The sequence below is a fragment of the Gallinula chloropus genome (genome assembly GCF_964237585.1).
Source record: "Gallinula chloropus genome assembly, chromosome: Z".
Lineage (NCBI taxonomy): Eukaryota > Metazoa > Chordata > Aves > Gruiformes > Rallidae > Gallinula > Gallinula chloropus.
In genome coordinates, this window is record NC_140089.1 from 16,100,619 (window position 1) to 16,119,424 (window position 18,806).

At 41.9% G+C, this 18,806-nt stretch overlaps 1 protein-coding gene across 1 annotated transcript in view; it reads left to right on the forward strand.

Moving 5' to 3' along the window:
• Positions 1 to 1,317: 1,317 nt before the first annotated feature.
• TEK (TEK receptor tyrosine kinase) overlaps positions 1,318 to 18,806 on the forward strand; it is a gene marked incomplete at both ends in the record, with an annotated part of 41,755 nt that continues 24,266 nt past the window's right edge. The window contains 3 exons of the mRNA XM_084278584.1: positions 1,318 to 1,369; positions 13,178 to 13,489; positions 18,132 to 18,242. Of these exons, the coding sequence (XP_084134710.1) occupies positions 1,318 to 1,369; positions 13,178 to 13,489; positions 18,132 to 18,242 (475 nt within the window). The remainder of the gene's footprint in view (positions 1,370 to 13,177; positions 13,490 to 18,131; positions 18,243 to 18,806) is intronic.

An 18,806-nucleotide genomic window follows, 5' to 3' on the forward strand; every position in this document is an offset into this window, starting at 1 on the left:
TTTTGACCTCACACTATGTTTTTGTTCCCAGGGGGGTATTTTCAGTTTTAAGTTCCAACATGATTTGGATTTCAATTCTACTGGGGGAGGGGGCAGAGAAAGTCAGGTGACATGTAAGGAGCAGCTCTGGGCTAGTGAACTGAACCTGCCATAGGTCACACACTTCTGTCCACACAGCAATAGATCTGGGGTGTAAATTACTTCCTCGGTGTAATCTACATTAATCAAAGACTAAAAAAGTGTTCCTACGGAAATTAAATCAGGATCAACCCATACCCCACTTCCAAAATGATGCTGAACAATCACATTTCTCTACTGCTGTAGAAGTCATTCTGGGTGTTAGCATCTTGGCAGAACTACAGGACTTTCAAATGCTACATTGTCATGGGTTATATTTAGTCGAGGGGTAAATAAGATCGCCCTTTATTTGCAATTCTGGTTATATGTGAGTGCTGCCTTTCCCTTTACTTCATTAAGTTGTTGTGGTTTTCTTTGTATTTCCCCTCATGCTTCTGAGTTTTGAGACCCCCCCGAGTGATGTGGCATTTTGATTTCACTGAAGTCATAATAACTCTGGGTGTGATTTATGACTGCAACAAGTCTTCAGTCTGCTTCCAATTGTCGAACACAGAGAAAAATTGTTTCCAGTTACGCACATGAACTGGTGGAGCAGTTTTGCTGGGTTGCAGCTGGCTTCACTCTGTGCTGGATTCAGCCGGTTGTTTTGTTAACGCTTTACTTCATATATTTATTACTGTGCTCTGAGGGGCATTGCAGCCAGCAGCTTACACATGGGTTAAATAAATAAAGGAAAAGATGATAGTACCCTGAGAATTTAGCAGTTCTGCGCTCAGGGAGCGGTGGTGGTGAGGGGTGGGTGCGTGACACTTTCCACCCACCGTACCTCGGTGGAGGACGCTTTTGTTGCACTCTCCCGCCTACTGGAAGGGGTTGTTCCTGTCCTGCTGACTGTGCCCAACAGCAGTCCCCCTCTCCTCCAGCAGCTCCAGATAACCCTTTTGATGTATTGCTGGATGGACGGGATTTGCTCTGCCCTGCAATCCTGCTGATACGAAAATGCCTTTAAGATCCTGCCTTTCCCATCCTAATCTACAAAGGAAACAGGAAAAAGGAACTTAAACTCCCTGTACTCAGACAGCAATGAGACTGTTCCAGCCTGCTCCGGCGCTGTAATTTCTTGCCTGCGAGTTGTAAACAGCGTACCATGCAGGAGAGGAGTACCCGGTAAACGTCTACCGCGAGAAAAGGATTCTCCATGAGCGACTGTAAGAACTGGATGGATATATTTTGGAAAGCATGGACCCTTTAGCACATCTGGTTCTCTATGGATTCAGCCTGATGATTTCAGGTAAGCCTTCCCTTTAGTATTTGTAGTCAACATGTCATTCCTTTCTTGCTTCTCATGCAATGTTCAGACAGGACTCGTGGCTCCCTGCTCCTCACGCCAGCACTTCTCTGTACAGATTTAAGTGCCTGTGTTTTTTTCAGTGAAACCACACAACTCTGTGCAGCACTCTTACAGCAAGTGGGGGCAGGACCGTGGACAGGCTACTGGGGAGGATTTAACTACAAGTAGAACCGACTGCGACCTCATTTTAATTGTCAAAAAGTCATATGTTGACATATGCACGCATTGCAACAAGGTTTCTAACAGGATTAACTTTTTCACACAGCTCATTACTTGAAAGCCATTAATGTCTTTCCCCAAGAATATCTGCTCTAAATAGGGATTAGATATTGACATTTTCTGTGACTGACTTTAGGAACTGGCTGTGCAGTGCGAGATGTTGACATTATTCCAGTATCGGATTTTAGACAAGTTTTTCAATAAGATTCTACAACTGGAGTCTGGATGAGTGTCAGTGGACTAAAAAGGCAGAAAAATTCACATTATACAAGCTCAATTACTAACACTTAGAATACAGCTAAATAATGATTCAATATTATCTGCAGATGTCACTAGTTCAGCAAGTTCAGAAGAAGCATCTGCAGAAAGATATACAGTAGGAATGTTCTAATACAAATTTAGTTTACAGCATTTCGAGAATTAATATTATAGATGCTTTGCCGAAGCAGAGCCCTAAGGAAGCATATGCTCTTCCCACAAGATTCTTAGATGCTCAGCATTTGAGTATTGCTTTTCCTCAGCCATATTTTGATTTTCTGGACATTTTCTTCTGGGTAACACAGGCAAACAAAAACTGTAACAGAGAAATACAACTCACACAATAACCTCAGACTCTGACTTCACTCCTAACCGTTTAATTGACATCTGCCTGGGCTGTTCCAGTCTATCTCACAGTAAAAAGGCAATTTACTGCAAAACTGCAGGGTGTGCTCCAAAGAAAACTGGAGAGTGGCAAAAGTAGTCAGAAGTCCACATTGCCATGTAACTTACTTAACGATTTCCAGATCTTGACTAGTAGCGTGTTAATAGCTAGGTAAAATTACAAATTAACTGTTTGATATGTTACTTTTGGCATTTATAAAAGGCCAAAGATTGATACAAGCAAAAAAACCAAAACTTGTTTAAAACCTGTTGAAAGCATGTTTGGACATATGGAGCCATTGCTGTAACAGGCTGCATATTTTCTACCAATTCCTCTTTTGTGGCTGAAGTTTCTTGATTGTTTATCTGCACTTTGATTCATCTCATGTAGCCCTCAGATCACTTCCTGCCTCCACTTTAAGGAGCTGTAAGCATTATAGAGGTAGAAGAAGAGCTGCCCCAAGTTTCCCCTTGTCTCTTCCGTTTCTGTACATGGCAAGGTGCACCCAACTGGTGCAGAAAGCCCGCAGCGCTCATTAACTCGCAGGTATGGGAGGAACAGAAGTCGGATGTGGAGGTGAGCTACAAAACTGGGACAGGGCAGAGAACTCAGTCCTGAAGAGATGCCAGTCACTGCCTTTTCCACGGGGGCTGAGGGGCGAGGTGTGTGCTGCAGTCACACCCATCTCAATAGATCTGTCAGCTTTCCCGCTTTTGTTTGAGAATGATATCATGTTTCCTGGGGTGAGTGGTGGAAGACAATGCGAGCTCGCTTTCCTCTAGATACTGCAGGCGGAGTTCAGGAAAGCAGGACTGACATTCCCCGAGCAGGGGAGGCTTTACACTCAGCGCAGAGAGTGAACCGGCTTAACCTTGTCCCTGATGATCCCGGGCTTCTCTGGGTGTGTTGCTGCATAGGCACAAAATCCACCCCACCCTTTTCCAAGGTGAAGACTGTCAGCTTGGCTCCCATGATGAGAAACAGCTTTTGGTTTAATGTTTTTTTCTTTGTCTGCTGTTTTCTAAAAGCAGCAGTTTGCTGGGAGCAAGAGCTAATGATGCTCTGTGGAAGGTAATGTTAAAAACATGCAGAGATGCTCACTTTTGCACTGCGTGTCCTATCACTTGCCATGGCAAATGTTGGATTAAACTTATGAGGGGTTGAGTGGAGTCCTGCTGGGGTTCTTAAAACTAGATTGGGCATCACCACTATGTGCTTTTTTGTTTGTCTGATTCTGCTGCAGTTAACATTTTGTACAAGCAAAATGATCCTGGCTTTCATCCTGAAGTAAAGATTCAAATCCCAAGGTGGTGGCTTAGCTACGATCTGCTATTTCCTGAGCCAAGAGGAGCCACAGACTAACCTATTCCCTGGGAACCCTGAGGGCAAAGCTAGGAATGAGTGTCAGAACTTTCCTTTTGCCTCTTAACAGCCTCCTCAGGTGGTCCAGAAATTTGCTTCAAGGTTGTCACTGCAGGCTAACTCTCAGAAACGTTCATGTGTGGGATTTATTTTAGCAAGATGGCCACTGCCAGTAAGAGATTTGTGGAAACCAACAACAATTAGGGTCAAGTTCAAGCACATTTCTGTGACCGTATCTGGTAGGAAACAAATAGATTGTCAAATATCTCTTTTCTCCAACAGACAAAATTTTCTGTGCCATACATTTGCTCTACCAGCAATCTTAAAGCCAGTGGGTTTATAAAAACACTGGATTTATTTATTTATTTACTTATTTTTATGATTTAACTGTTGGGCCCATATATAGGAAAAAATTCAGAAGGTTATTTTAGCTTTTAAAGAAAGGGAAACTGTGGGATCCAGTGGTAGGTCTCCACCATACTTGTCGACAGCTGCCTCTTTTGGGGAATCAGAAGGTGTTATAAAAAAATATAAATAAACATAAATCATATAAGTATTCATTATTATCTGACTTATTTACATATTTAGAAACTTAAGCAGCTTTTCACCAGACACAAAAGCACCATTACAGTGGCATGGGCTCTTCAAAATTACAATAAATTACGGTATTTATTTAGACTAAAAGGTTATAATAATTCTGTTTCAATATTTGTTTTTCCGTTGTGATGCTCAACTCAACCTAAAGAAAACACGTATTAAACTCTGGTTAATATGTGCATGTGACAGTGAACATGAGTGTCACTCTTCCTGTAATTAAAGAAAACCCTCTGTGGGTACCTTCAAGGATGCTGTTGTCAGACCAAAATGGCACCTGAACTTCAAACACTCTGTCCCACAGCCGCAGTCCTGGGGTTTCGAGCCTTCCACAGTCAGAGCAGTGGGGACAAACCGTGCCTGCGCTTTTAGTCTCAGGTATTTAAAAACTATGCTGACTACACATTAGGCTGACACACAACCTTTCGGATGCCTAAGTGTTCAAACTACTTATGTGAACATCAAGAGACATTTAAAAAGGGATTTCATTCCTTGTTCCTGAAGTGTGCTTGATTTGTGAAACCCAGCAAGTCATCTGCCTGCCATGCATAGGTTATTCACCCTGAGGGATCAGCACCCCACTTATTCATGGGTTTGAATTTTACATGGAATTTAGACTTTCCTTGAGATGTAGCCTTCATCTAACCCAGAAATTATGGGCCTACCACCAGCATCGCTGCTTGAATCTCTGACCAACTGACTGTTCATATTTCTGCCCAGTTCTGTCAGGATGCTCATGACTACAAAACGGATGGGTCTGTTTCATGGGAGACAGAGAACTGTTCTGGCTTAGTTACATTGCTGACTATATGATTGCAAAGAAAAAGGTTCCATCTGTGATCTAATCCATTGCTCCTTGACTTTGCAGCTGAAAGTCCAAGGCAACAGCTTCAGCCTGTGCAGGCAGCTCTGCACACTGACCCAAAGAGGGATTGCAAAAGTGGCTGATTCTCTCCAGTTCTGTTGTTATTTCAGATTTTGGTTTTGGCGTGTCACTGGTTCAGACCTAGTGAGAGGTAAAGCAGCTCTTGGGATGCCTATATTCCCAAAGGCCATTTCAGCAGCTGGGAATAGTCAGGAGTGAAAGGCATTGCATCAGACCCAGAGGAATAAAATCTAAAAGGGTGAAATGAAATCACACTGCATTCACAAGGGGTAAAATATGTTGTTGGTTTAGATACCAATTATATATATATATATAATTACACGCATGCACACGCACATATATTAGATTATGTATTTAGTCATAATTACGCTGGTTAGATGGATTATGTTTTTGCTGAGATTTCAATTCAGTGAAAAAAACAAAGTTGTAACATTTTGCATAAGTAGTCTGATGCCCACAAGAAATTTATCTTGGAAGGCTTTAGTTGAACAGGAGGGACCATAGAAGTCAGGAAACTAGCTGTGGCTTTCAGGCAGGTGAAATAACAGAACTGGTGAATCATGTGCCCACAGTGAGAATTACTGCGGTGGGAAACCTGCTCTGTGTCGGTCTTATAGACTTAAGCCTGAGTGGCCCAGGTCTCAACACACAAAGCCCCTGTTCCAACCAAGAGTCATCATGTTGTGGAGGGTAGACATAGAAGAAATGAACTAAAAATGGATGCACCTACCAGTTCTGTGAGATAGATGTATAATTCCATGGTCAGCTCCCAGTGTGACACAAGGTCTATGGGGAACAGGAGAGATTATCTCCTAGAGAATTTGCAATGAAGAACTGTCCTCTGAAGATACTATCTACCCTGTTTGAGTGGCAAGATCATACTTAGGATGCTCTTCTACTGTGCTTTCAGTGGAAACGCATAGCAAAGAACTAGCTCATGTCCAAACTGGAGACTTTCAGTAAGAAGCTTTAAATGTCAATTGTTTATAGGGTATAGAATGGACAATTGTTCTCCAACTAACAACCAAACTAAGAATATGCACTAATAATGTCAAAATAGGATCATACCATAAAGAAGTAAAAGAAATCATCAAAATTAATTTTGTAATACATCACTTGGTAATGCAAGCACTTTTAAGGTGTGAAGATATTAGGTATTTACTAAGTTGGAAGACAGGTTCATAGAACCATGGAATAATGGAATGGTTTGGGTTGGAAGGGATATCAAAATCATCAAGTTCCAATCCCCCTGCCATGGGCAGGGACACCATCCACTAACCCAGGTTGCCCAAAGCCTCATCTAACCTGACCTTGAACACTGCCAGGGAGGGGACAACCACAGCATCTATGGACATCCTCTACAATGCCTCACCACCCTCAGAGTAAAGAATTTCTTCCTAACATCTAACCTAAATCTACCCTCTTTTAGTTTAAAACCATTGCCTCTTATCCATCACTACATCCTGACAAAGAGTCCCTCTCCAGCTTTGCTGTAGGCCCACCACAGGTGCTGGAAGACTGCTGCAATAAAGTCTCCCTGCAGCCTTCTCTTCTCCAGGCTGAACAAGCCCAACTCTCAGGCTGTCTTCACAGAACATGTGTTCCTGTTCTTTGATCCTCTTTGTGGCCTCTTTTGGACTTGCTTCAACAGGTCCGTGTCTTTCTTGTACTGGGAAGACCACAGCTGGATGGGGTACTCAAGGTGGGATCTTACAAGAGCAGAGCAGAGAGGTCACACTTCTTTTGATGCAGTCAAGGATACAGTTGGCTCTCTGGGCTGCAAGCATGCATTACTGAGTCTCACTGAGCATCTTATCAATCAACAGCCCCCAAGTCCTTCTCCACAGGGCTGCTCTCAACCCATTCTCCATCCAGCCAGTAGTTGTTCTTGGGATTGCCCCAACCCATGTGCAGGAACTTGCCTTCATGTTAAACTTCAAATAGTTCACACAGGCCCACCACAAAAGCCTGTCAAGGTCCCTCTGGATGGCAACTCTTCCATCCGCCGTGTTCACTGCACTACACAGATTGGTGGTGCTGGCAAACTCAATCCCACTGCCTGTGCTATTGGCAAAGATGTTAAGCAGTGCTGGCCCCAATACTGACCTCTGAAAAGTTCCACTTGTTCACAAATGATGCTTCTTTATTCAGGGTTAATATATGTAAACTTTTTGCTTTAAGGTCAGTGTTTTTCTTGCTTTGTATTTATTTATTCATTTGCATTGCATTGGACTGTCTAATGAAGCTGTTTGCATAATTTCCCCTTTGGAGTGCAACAAGTGCCTCTTGTCAATGTGGTTCCATCAGCACATCTCATGGTGCTGATGATTTTCTGGCTATTCATCCCAGCCCAGCCACTGGTCAGGGACCTTAGCCCAGTTAGTCACAAAGTGTGTTTAGCATCAGAAACATCTCCTACTCAGAAAAATCAGCAAATGGCAAAGTGAGGGTTCACTACTAGGCAGGCAAATACATACCAGAGTATGTCTTTCCAGCAGCCAGTGCTCACAGACTGTTCCAGAGAGTTAAGGTGATGCATGTTGCATATGCTGATATACCCTACGAAGAGTAATTATTACCTGCACTATATTGCATCAGCTTGGCACATGTGCACAAACAACATACAATATACATATGCAGTATATATTGTAACTTCATAATGGAATTTAACCACTGTTGTTATGGGCATATTTATTCTTCCTTACAAGTGCTTTCTTGATGTTATTACCTGCATTTGGCTAGTTGCAAATCCAGCCAGATATACCTGAGCTTCAAGCCTGTCCTACTTGTGCTTTCCCATGTTCCTTTTATCTTTATCATCCCTACCTAGCACATTGTCCTCTGGCTGTTCAATGAGCCATATCTGCTGATTGATACATTATTTTCCACTTCACTTTCTATTTCCATGGTCAACCAGGAATAAGAAGTTATGGGAAAGCACTTCTACATTTTGGTTACTTACCCACATAGACATTTACTGGGAAACCCTCAACAAAGCTGTACTCTAGCTTTATCATCTTAAATGACTGCTTTGACGATTTGTGAATCAATGGAAATTAATACAATTACACTCTATTTTACAATAAGGCAGTTGCATTTCCTTCAGCTCCTTCAAAGGCCAGTAAGAAGCCATTAGCCCTGGAAGCTTTGACACACTGTTTTATATTCCACAGTTGTGCCCTGGTCTTTGCACTACTACTAAGTACAAAGTGATGTTACCCTCCACAAGTAATGCCCTACTTCTAAGGGCAAGAAGTCTCAGTGTTCTCTGAGCTCTGAGCCACCCTACAGCTGCACAGTAGCATCATGTAAGATAGAAGCAGAAAGATCCTGTCCACGGACAACAAGAACCATTTTGCTGGAAGACCTGCCTTATTGCTCATTTATGACCTATTTTTCCACAGCATTTCTGTTCCCCCCCCTTTTTTTTGCCCTACTGATGCTGTTGTGTGGCAAAGAATCTTAATCTGTTTGGGTAATAATGACTTCAGCCTTCTTTTCCTGTGGAAGACTGAGCTGTTAGAGGAAAATTTGACTCACTGGGAGAAATTACCTGAGCTGCTGCTATCTTGGCATCCCAGATTAAATTTCCAGGACACCAAGAGACTACTGAGCCCACAAAATGATTATGTGATTTCAACACAACACCCCCAAGCCCCCCACTCCTTCCAATTTATTTTTTTAGAGAATAGACAAAAAAACCCCAAGATTGATAGGAGAAACGTTCAGTGCACAGAGAAAGAGGAAATAAAGATTGCCAAATTCTGGTGTGGTATATGCCTCACTGTCCCCAAACAGCTGATGTTTTGGGCTAGGTTCTGACTAGGTTTAACATTAAGTAAGGAGTACTCTATTTTTTTAATTATATATTTTTTTAAATGGGACAGAAGACAGTGGGGTTGGAGCTCTCTTTTCTTAACTTATTCATATTTCACTTGCATTATTTCCATCCTGATTACCTGGCTAATCAGTTAATTTTTTTTAAAAAGTGTAATTTATTCAGTACCATTAAGAATTAATCAAATGCTATACTTTCTCAGCAAAACTCTTTACATGATTGCCATTTATATTTCTAAATAGACTAGTTAAATTCATTTAATCTTGTTTGTGATTTCCTAAAGAAAAAAGTAATCAAGAGGAGTACAGCTGAACTTAAGACTACAAAACATGACTCAGTGAGAAATGGTGAGTTGCAGGCTATTTAGCAAGTTAACAGCAACTTTGTGAAGGCCTCACATTCAGTAGAAATTGTATTGAATATTTCTTTGTTTTCCTGGGCACCAGAAAACAATTAACAGTGTAAATCTGGAAGTATTTGCGCAGGGACTTGCTTAAATGAAACCACAAACTTGCTGTATGTGATCATCTATGGCATTAAAGTATCTCAGCTCAAGACTGACACATTGGTTTATTCCTCAAGTTGTGTCCTGCACCAATTCCAACTCAGAGAAGTGATGCTTTAAACTTTATCAATCACTTTCTTGCTCTTTGATCTGACCCGTGCCAGGGATGTGTTCCAGGGAATTTCTGAGAGCTGTTTCTTCCAGCTGGTCCTGGCTGAATTTTACTGGTGCAACATAGCACAGAAAACATGATGGCTCTGTGCCAGTGTGAATGGCAGCTTGGTAGGGAATGGGAACACGCAGGGACTGCAGAAATAGGTGACACACACTTACTCTGCACAACTGTCCCAGGCAAGAATCTACTAGAGGAGCTGTGAAAGATCCAGCCAGGTATCACCTAGCAAGAGAGAGCACAATCCTGTAGGTAGAAGTGGAACTAAAGATCTCCCTGTATGCATGTTGCTCTCTGGGTTGCTTTCTGTTTTGATTGCTCTCTCTGCTCTTATTTAAACTTACTGCTGTAGTGGATGCCATTTTCTTCGTGCTGGAGGAGCTCGAAGCGCTGCACCGCGATGCGTGCGTGTCAGAAGTGCTGGGCAGTGAATCCTCTCTGCGTGGTGCCTCCCATTTCCAGCGTTAGGCTTCAGCAAGTGCACTCTCTTCTTAAAATCAATTTGCACACGCAGCAAAGTGCCTTCCTGGTAAGGTCAGTTCTTCAAGGACCAGGGCAGGAGTCAGAGGATTTTTTCAAGGAAGCACAGAGGATTGTCAGGCTGTTTCCTGTCTGAATCTGTCCTGCTTTTTTCAGAGAGCTAAATCCTGTTGTTCTTAGTTGGTCCTTATATACTCAAAGCCCTCATTAACATTTAGGGCAGAATTTGCCTAAGTTTCGCCAGACTTTGGTGAATTCCTTTTTAGCAAGGGCAGCTGGGTTAGTTTAAGTTTCATTACCAGAAAGAAACGCTGTAGCATTCCCTACATATAAAGAATACGTGAATTTTACACCCCTCTTTGTTCCCCATCCCCTCACACCACCCCAATCCAAGGGCAGCAGTTCCCAGTGGAGTCAAGAAAGCTGCCCTATCACCTTGGAGAGCTTAGTCTGATTTTAAAATGCCAGTCCTGCTAGATTCTGAGTTGAACAAGTGAGTTGCCTTAAAGTCATTGTGCTGCTAGGGTGCTTTTTTTGTTTGTTCGTTTGCTTTTTCTGAAATACATATAAAACATAGATTTACTTAGCACAAAACTTTCACTTGGATATATTTTATTTTCTGCTTGCAAGATATTCCAGTTGTGAAATGTTAGCTGCCAAATCATGCCTGACATATGATTCCATACTTATACATAGATATTACTCCCTTTTAGACACAGAAAGGCCTTCTAGCATTCCTCCATAAGGACATGAATCTCCTCCTCTGCTCTGTCTGCCTCACTGCAGCATCTGACAAAAAAACCCCTAAATTTAGACAATCAGTCAGAACACTATCCATACACCACTGGCTAGATTTTGATTAGTATGGAATAATTGTGAGTGTAAATAAATAATACCCCTGAGCTGCAGCTGTTTGATACCTTGATTACACAATTTGTGGTACTGCAATGAAACAGAAAAGTATGCAGGATGCTGCAAATGCCCCGAGTCTGATACCGTTTTGCTGTGTCTTGCATATGGATCAAGGCAACATGAAACTGAGTCCTCAGAACTCAGACTTCTGCTGCTTTTTCTCAGCACATAAACATTTTGAGATGGGACTGGGCATGGGTGCAGGGTGGAAATGATGTTATTTTCACCTTTTCAATCTGTGTCAGAGAAACAAGAGGAAAGCTAGAGAAATGGAACCAGAGCCCTGGACAAGCATCCATCCATCCTCTGAAGGACCCCAGCAACTTGGGCCAAGACCCCTGTACAGGAAAGGCGCTATGCCCTGTGGATGCTAGGCAGAAACATCAAAATATTTCAGTTCTGTTATGAAGCAGCTTGCCTGACCTTAACACCAATGATCAGTCAAGTCATGGAGCTTGGATCCTGATTTTGCTCTGAGTTTCACATAAGTTTGAAGAAATCAGGATCCTGTAATTTATGATTTTAAGATTATGTCTATGTGGCATGTGATCTTGGTGATACAAATGAAGCGTTTTGCTTTCAATGTTTTTTGACTCTTGAATTACACCTGCCTTTGGCTGGTGCATCAGGTTCACAGTAAGAGAACAACCACTCCTTGTATAGAAGTAAAAAAGCTGAGATAAATTCCCCACAAAATGAACACTGGCCTCATTTCTATCACTTCTTTAACTTTGATTTGCTTTTGCAACATGCAGCAGGATGAACCGACTCCCCTGACCCGCACCTTTATGCAATATTTGCTTTAACAGCCGTCGCATCCTTTCCAGAAGGTTTCATTTCTCCATTGTGTAACCCCAGGTTATCTGGGCTGGCACATTACAGGGTGGTAGCTGTGGCGGGTGGGCTGGGTGTGGTGAGCATCAGCACACTGTCAAGATACTCGGGTCCCCAGAGTGGCTGCTGGCACTGAATGGAGGGGAGGACCTCCTCCCTTGGCCCAGCACGCTGCAGAGACACATGCAAGGACGGCAATCAGCACCGAGACCTTTTGGCCTCACTTATCTAAGACTGTACCCCTTCCTTCCAGTCAGAGAAACATTTGGAAGCTGAGTGGCAGTAAATATTGGGCCTCTCTGTGTAAATACAAAATATGCTTGTATCCAAAGCAGGAAAATAGATGTGATGAATAAAAGAAATCAATTATTCTTCCTGTTTCAGCTGGAAAAAATGTTACTGTTTCCCTTCTCCTTACCCTGAATTTCAAGAGTAAAGGGAAACGCCTGCTATTTGCAAATTGTTGATTACAGGAGAGCTGTATTTCCCTCCTGCTAAGCGCATTTGAACAACTGAAACTGTAGCACTCTGACAGAGACTGTTTTAATTAGGCTTGTGCTTATCCTTTTTAAAGAACTTCAATTTCCATGTATTTCTGGCAGTTCTGTGGCTCAGAGGGAGACATTTTGGTTGATTTAAACCTAACCTCATAAAAAAATGGCTTTACTAGTGCTGCTGACTTGCTTTTTGTTTTTGAGATAGTTTCTTTCTGCTGAGCTTCTTTCCACTGTCTGTTAAGGGCTTTGAACAGTTAACACGTGCATGATAATGAAATAATTAATCTGAATTCTTAAAACAGCTGAAAAAAAAACACTCCAAGCATTCAAAGTACTACCAGTTCCTGTCATTGAAAGGCATATCTGCTTTGCATCAATTCATATGCATTAAATCCATGTCAAGGACGTAAAAGAAATGCTGTTAAACTGAAAGCCTTATGATCTGCTGACCCTGTTACAGCGCAGAACCATACTTGGGGCACTTGCGCACATATCTGACTATCCAAAGATCTGTCTGCTGCTGCAAGTCAGTGTTCCCTGGGATTCTGCAACAGCTCTTAAAAGAAATTCCACAAGTTTGAAAGGCTTATTTCCTCTTCTGAGAAGAACAGATTCCATCTGTTTGTGACATAAAACCTAAAGTCAGTGGAGCAGAATTTACAGTCTTCCTATTTTGCACAAAAGTTGTGCAAGGCACCAGTCAGAGAAACCCCAAGTGCTGGGTGAAAGAGCTTATCTGGTGATTTCGTTGGCCACACACTCAAACTCAGCAGTATTTTTTTCTCACTCATTGCTTTTTTCCTTAGGTAAAGTGGAAGCTGCGCTGGACCTCATACTGATTAATTCATTCCCTCTGGTGGGCAACTCCGAGACATCACTTATCTGCATCACTTCCAAGTGGCGTTCCCGTGACTCTATCACAATAGACCGAGACCAGGAGGATGTGACAAACCAGCACCGGGAACCACTGGAAGTTAATGAAGATTCAAAGAGAGCAACAGCCAAAACAGTGGTGTGGAAGAGGGAACAGGCCAGTGAAACTATTGGGGCATATTACTGTGAAGGGAAGCTCAAGGATGAGGTGACAAGGATACACACCATGAAGATGCCGCTGGGAGGTACTGTGTGGTGGCCAGATAGGAGTTTTGCATGTCACTGCTTGCGGGTGGGCAGTTATCCCTGTCTGAAACAAGTGGGCACAGACATGGCCTCAGAGCAGGCAAGGAAGGCTGGAGTCAACAAAAATAGACTTGTCTCAAGCCTGTGGTTTTTTTCTAAAGTGCAGAGACAACTGGTCAACACCAGCTGCTAGTCATTTCCTCATGGAAGTTAGTCAGGCTTCTGTAGGTGTTCTGCTTGTATCTGGCTCTGCCAGGAACACCAAGTCAAGTAGCAAATAAGGTAAATACTGGCCTCACTGACCCCGTGAAATAATGCAAATGGTAACCCCAGCATCATGCTTTTCATATCCCAGCACCCCAATTTCTAAACACAATTCCATTTAAAAGTCTTGGAAGGTTTGAGATGTAGAGAGTTAAATATCACTATCCCTTTTTGGTTTTTTTAATAAATGAACAGCCTGAGCCTAGAAAACTACTGCCTTGCTTACGCTTCAGTGAAACTACAGAAGAGCAACAATGGATCTGTACAGTCTGTGTAATTATGAAAAAAATAAACCCAACCCAGCTCAACACTGTAAAGAAACTCTGGCAAAGTTTCCCAATATCTAAGAGAGTTATTCACAAAAATCCAGTATGGATTTCACTCTTGACTTAGTTTCAGTTTTAAAACTCTTCACACTAGAAAAAGTAAGAACTGCAAGGAGCTGGTGGGATGAGAAGGTGAGACATCCAATGTTCTGTGCACTGGCCACTGAAATGCATTTTTTTATGTGTATAACTTCTCTTGTATCTGGACCTCATTAGACTTCTGGAACAAGTTCCATAAGAAAGAGATCATTATAAACTCCAGAAAAGTGTAAGAATTTTCATTATTTTTCTGCAGCAAATCAAGTTTTCAAAACTCATAGGCTGCAATGTATTGACAACATTCTGTGCTATTGCATGTAGTCTGTGAGAAGGCTTAACACTTTCTCTTTATACAGTTTCAGTAGGAGGAATTATCATTGTTGAATTATCATTGCTTATGCTTATGTTTTCTCTGACCAAATGTGGTCCTTGAAGGGTTGGACCAGTCACCAATAAAGCTCTGCAGATGCAGGCTGACAACTCCATTGTTTCAAAGGAGACTGCAATGAGGAGGAGCAGATAATAGTCCATGAATAGTCATTGTGACTCTACATAGAATGCTAGCGAGCTAGACATATTTCTGGTTGCCATGTAGAACAACTTCCATGGGTGGAAGAGTGTCTCCTGAATCAGTTTTTTGTACCTGCTATCATAGAATCATAGAACCATAGGATCACAGGGGTTGGAAGGGACCTCGAGAGGTCATCGGGTCCAAACCCCCTGCCAAAGCAGCTCCCCAGCTCATATTGCACAGAGAGGCATCCAGACAGGTCTTGAATATCTTCAGAGATGGAGATTCCACCATCTCCCTGGGCAACCTGTTCCTCTGTCACCCTCACTGTGAAAAAGTTCTTCCACATGTTGGTGAGGAACTTCCTGTGCTCCGACTTGCAGCCATTGCCCCTTGTCCTGTCTCCAGAGACCACTGAAAAGGGGTTGGACATTTCCCCCTGCATCCCATACTTAAGATATTGATAAACATTAATCAGATCCCTTTAGTCTTCTTTTCTCTAGGCTGAACAGTCCGAGCTCACTCAGCCTCTCCTCATAGGGGAGATGCTCCAGGCTCTTAATCATCTTTGTAGCCCTTCTCTGGACTCTCTCCAGGAGATCCCTGTCTTTTTTGTACCAGGGAGCCCAGAACTGAACACAATACTCCAGGTGGGGCCTGACCAGGGCAGAGTAGAGGGGGAGGATCACCTCCTTCAACCTGCTGGCCATACTCCTCCTGATGCACCCCAGGATCCCTTTGGCTGTTGAATTTCATCTGGTTTCTCCCTGCCCAACTTTCCAGCCTGTCCAGGTCTCTCTGGATGGCAGCGCAGTGTTCCTGCGTGTCAGCCACTCCTCCCAGCTTTGCATCATCCGTGTGCTTGCTGAGGGTGGATGCTATTCCCCCATCAAGGTCATCGATGAAGATATTAACTACCTCTGTGGACCTAGGAGCAGAGAATTTAAAGTAATCAGACTTTGATTACTTCCCACGTGTGATATAAGTTGTTCTAACCAGAACTGATGCAAAATTCACACCAGAGGCAGGTAGATTTCTTTGAATCATTTCTGGGCTGGAATCCATTTTTCAGATTTTCTGTACAAAAGCTTTCACTGAGAAAATTTGAGCTAGCAACTCGTTGATGAACATGAATAATCTAATCAGGCTAGACGGTTGAGAAAGAGTCATAACAGAAGTTCTCAGAGCTATTGAAGAGTGCAGAAAGAGGAAGAAGAGGTCAGTGAAGGACTGTGAGGTTTGGCAACGCATCTATAGTTGGAGAACAAGCCTTTTTCCCTTTTACTGTTGTTGTCTGAATAATTTTTAAAGGCAGGGTGTGTTTTTCAACACCAAAGATTGAGCAAGAGTTGAAACGTGCAGTTTCCCATTGAGGACACAAAAGGCATGGGAAGGAGCAGCACTTCTGAAAATCCAGCCAGTTTTGTGCTTCAGGGCAAGAAGCTGCTGAAACACTCATTAAGCTTTAATCAGTTGGCGTGGTTACGGTCACCTGCTTGATACTTCTTATCAGGTATGCAGATACACTGAATATTTCTGCTGCCTAACTTGGACTGTTAGCAGGTTCATTTTCCTGGTTTAGTCCACATGTGCCATTCTGAAAGCAACAAGACTGATCTCCTGAACTCTTTATATTTTAGCATTAGGGTTATTTGTGTGATAGTCATACATGCAATAAGAAGGAACAGATTCTGCTTAAATTATATATGGGGAGTAATGCTCATGCTGAATAGAGGACATGTATCTAAACTAGAACACTATATAGCTTGTTCTCTATCTAGTAAAATATAACTTATGCAATTTCTCCACACAATACATGTGTATTTTCCTACATATATGCTTGAGTTTCCCCCACAAAGGGACAATAATGGAAATGCTAGAAACATTGAGCATTGTGGCACTTGCCCTGCAACTCACTTTATTATGTCTCTATAAGGAATTGGCACACTTGAGATGTGAAATCATGAAATACAAGTCACAATCTAAAAATACGTTGGAACCAAGCCCACCAGGGAGTGTGGGTTCCTTTCCATTGCAACAATACTCTGATGAAAAAGTCTTGTGGTTCAGCTAAACAATGTGCAAGAAACAGAAAATGGGAATGCAGAAGTTTAATATCTTGTTAAAATACTTAGTAATGCCTTGCTAAATTTGGTCCAAAATACACTGCATCTAAAACACTGAGGATCATTTGTAGCTAACTATTAATTTTTGGGAAAGCTGTTGAATTTTCTTTTCCAAAATAGATCATAATTTTCACCATTCTTTATTCATAAATAACTTCTAACTTTGGAGAGCTCTCAGTTTTTGATTTATTGTTTTTAATGAGACCTTATTTCATTATTCTATATCAGAATTTTCTGTTTCTCTAAGATGTGAGTTCAGATACAAGTGCCTAGGTACCATGGCAAAAGCTCAAGAGATTCCCAAGCGTGTGTGTTGTATCACACAGGAAGAGTGCCCCTGAAATCAATTGGATGGCATTTAGAAAGGAATGAAAATATGTGGCAGAGGCCTGGAGAGTGAACATTAGAACTGCACAGGGGATCGAAATTCCACCCTGCAAACACTATTTCTCGAGACTTTTTCTGTCCCTTCCCCAATTATCTTCTCGGGGGGGGGGGGGGTCCCACTGATAATGATAAGAGAAAGGCTAACATTTTGTGAAAATAACTGTTTAATACTTTCTTCTTTTTCTTAAATCAAGAGTTATAAACAAATGTGTAAAAGTACTTTTCCTTTTAAGCACAAAATCGAATTTCAGTTTCACAGCGGGGAAATTGACAATTGACCAACCCAGACAGTTCCTCACATAGAAGTTTTGATTAAACCACATTTTTGAACTAGACTATTTCGGTAAAAGTGTCACTGGCTACAAGTTTTTTTCATTTGTTCTTAGTGCAAGCCAATACTCTCAGTATTTATAGAGAGCATGGTGAACTAAGACAAGCACAAGCCTACTCTATCTTACCACATCTCCCCCAGACCCTGCATGACTGTGGTCTCCTAAATTATCTTGACTGTTCTGCATCATAAAGTTTAAATAGAAAAGAACTGAGTTACTCAGGGCATTTGTCTGCCAATGACAGATAGTTCCCTACGATACATTATCCAGTATGTTATCCACTTTGCTTTAAAAATGTTCAAGGGATGAAGAAACTTGGGAAAGTGTTTTGCAGGCAGTTGGAGCTCCTAGTTGGGAAGTGTTTCCAGTTACTCAACCAAAATACCCCTTTTTAATTATTTTTTTTCATTTTCCATTTCATACCCCAGCTTCTAATGGAAGTGTGTTGTTCCAGGGTACAGTTGAGTCCTCTGTTTTTGCCAAAACGTAGAATTAAGGTTGCTGGTGATAACACTTCAGTGTGCTCTGAAGAAATTTAAATGTCAAAATCTGAGTTAGTTAGGGTCATGCTGAAAACCATTCTCAGCTTTCATCCCAGAGACCAGAGACAATAACTGCTGCTATTTACCCCATGCTTCCATCCTGTTCTGTTCCAGCCTCATTCCACCCGGTGGCGTTAACTGTTACAGCAAATAAGGGAGAGCACGTGAATATTTCCTTCATCAGAATGGCAGCAAAGGAGGAAGATGCGGTGATCTACAAAAACGGTAATTAACCTTTCTCTCCTGTCTTTTCCTGCTTGTCTTAGCCAAGTGCCGTGTAGCTGGTTTGAAGTTATTGCTGATGATGCCCATGCTGTGCAACTGGAGCAGACATAATTCCTCACACACTTATTGTTCCCTGAAGGAGACATTTGCCATATCCAATATGCTGCACTGATCTGTCTCTCTTCCTCCAGAATGCCAAATCCTCTATTTTGTTTCTCAAATACTTTGCTTTGTTTCTTATTTTCCTTTTTTATTTCCTTCTATATGCTCTCATATATTTACCTGGCTGATTTTAACTTTGTAAAATGTATTTATTTCCTGTGTCACTGCGAAGGCCTAGTTGCTGCATCTTTCTTTGCATTTCTACTGCTTTTCAAGTACATGCCTTTCCTTCTTCCAATGGCTTTTAGAGGCCATTGAGCTTCTGTGATGCACTTTAAGCTAAGAAATTAAGCACTAGAAATCTGGTATTGGAAGGGAAAAACTCTCAACCTTATTTCATTCAACTACAAAAATGAGTCAGGTTGTGAAATTTATGACACCAACTTTTCTATCCATCTAACA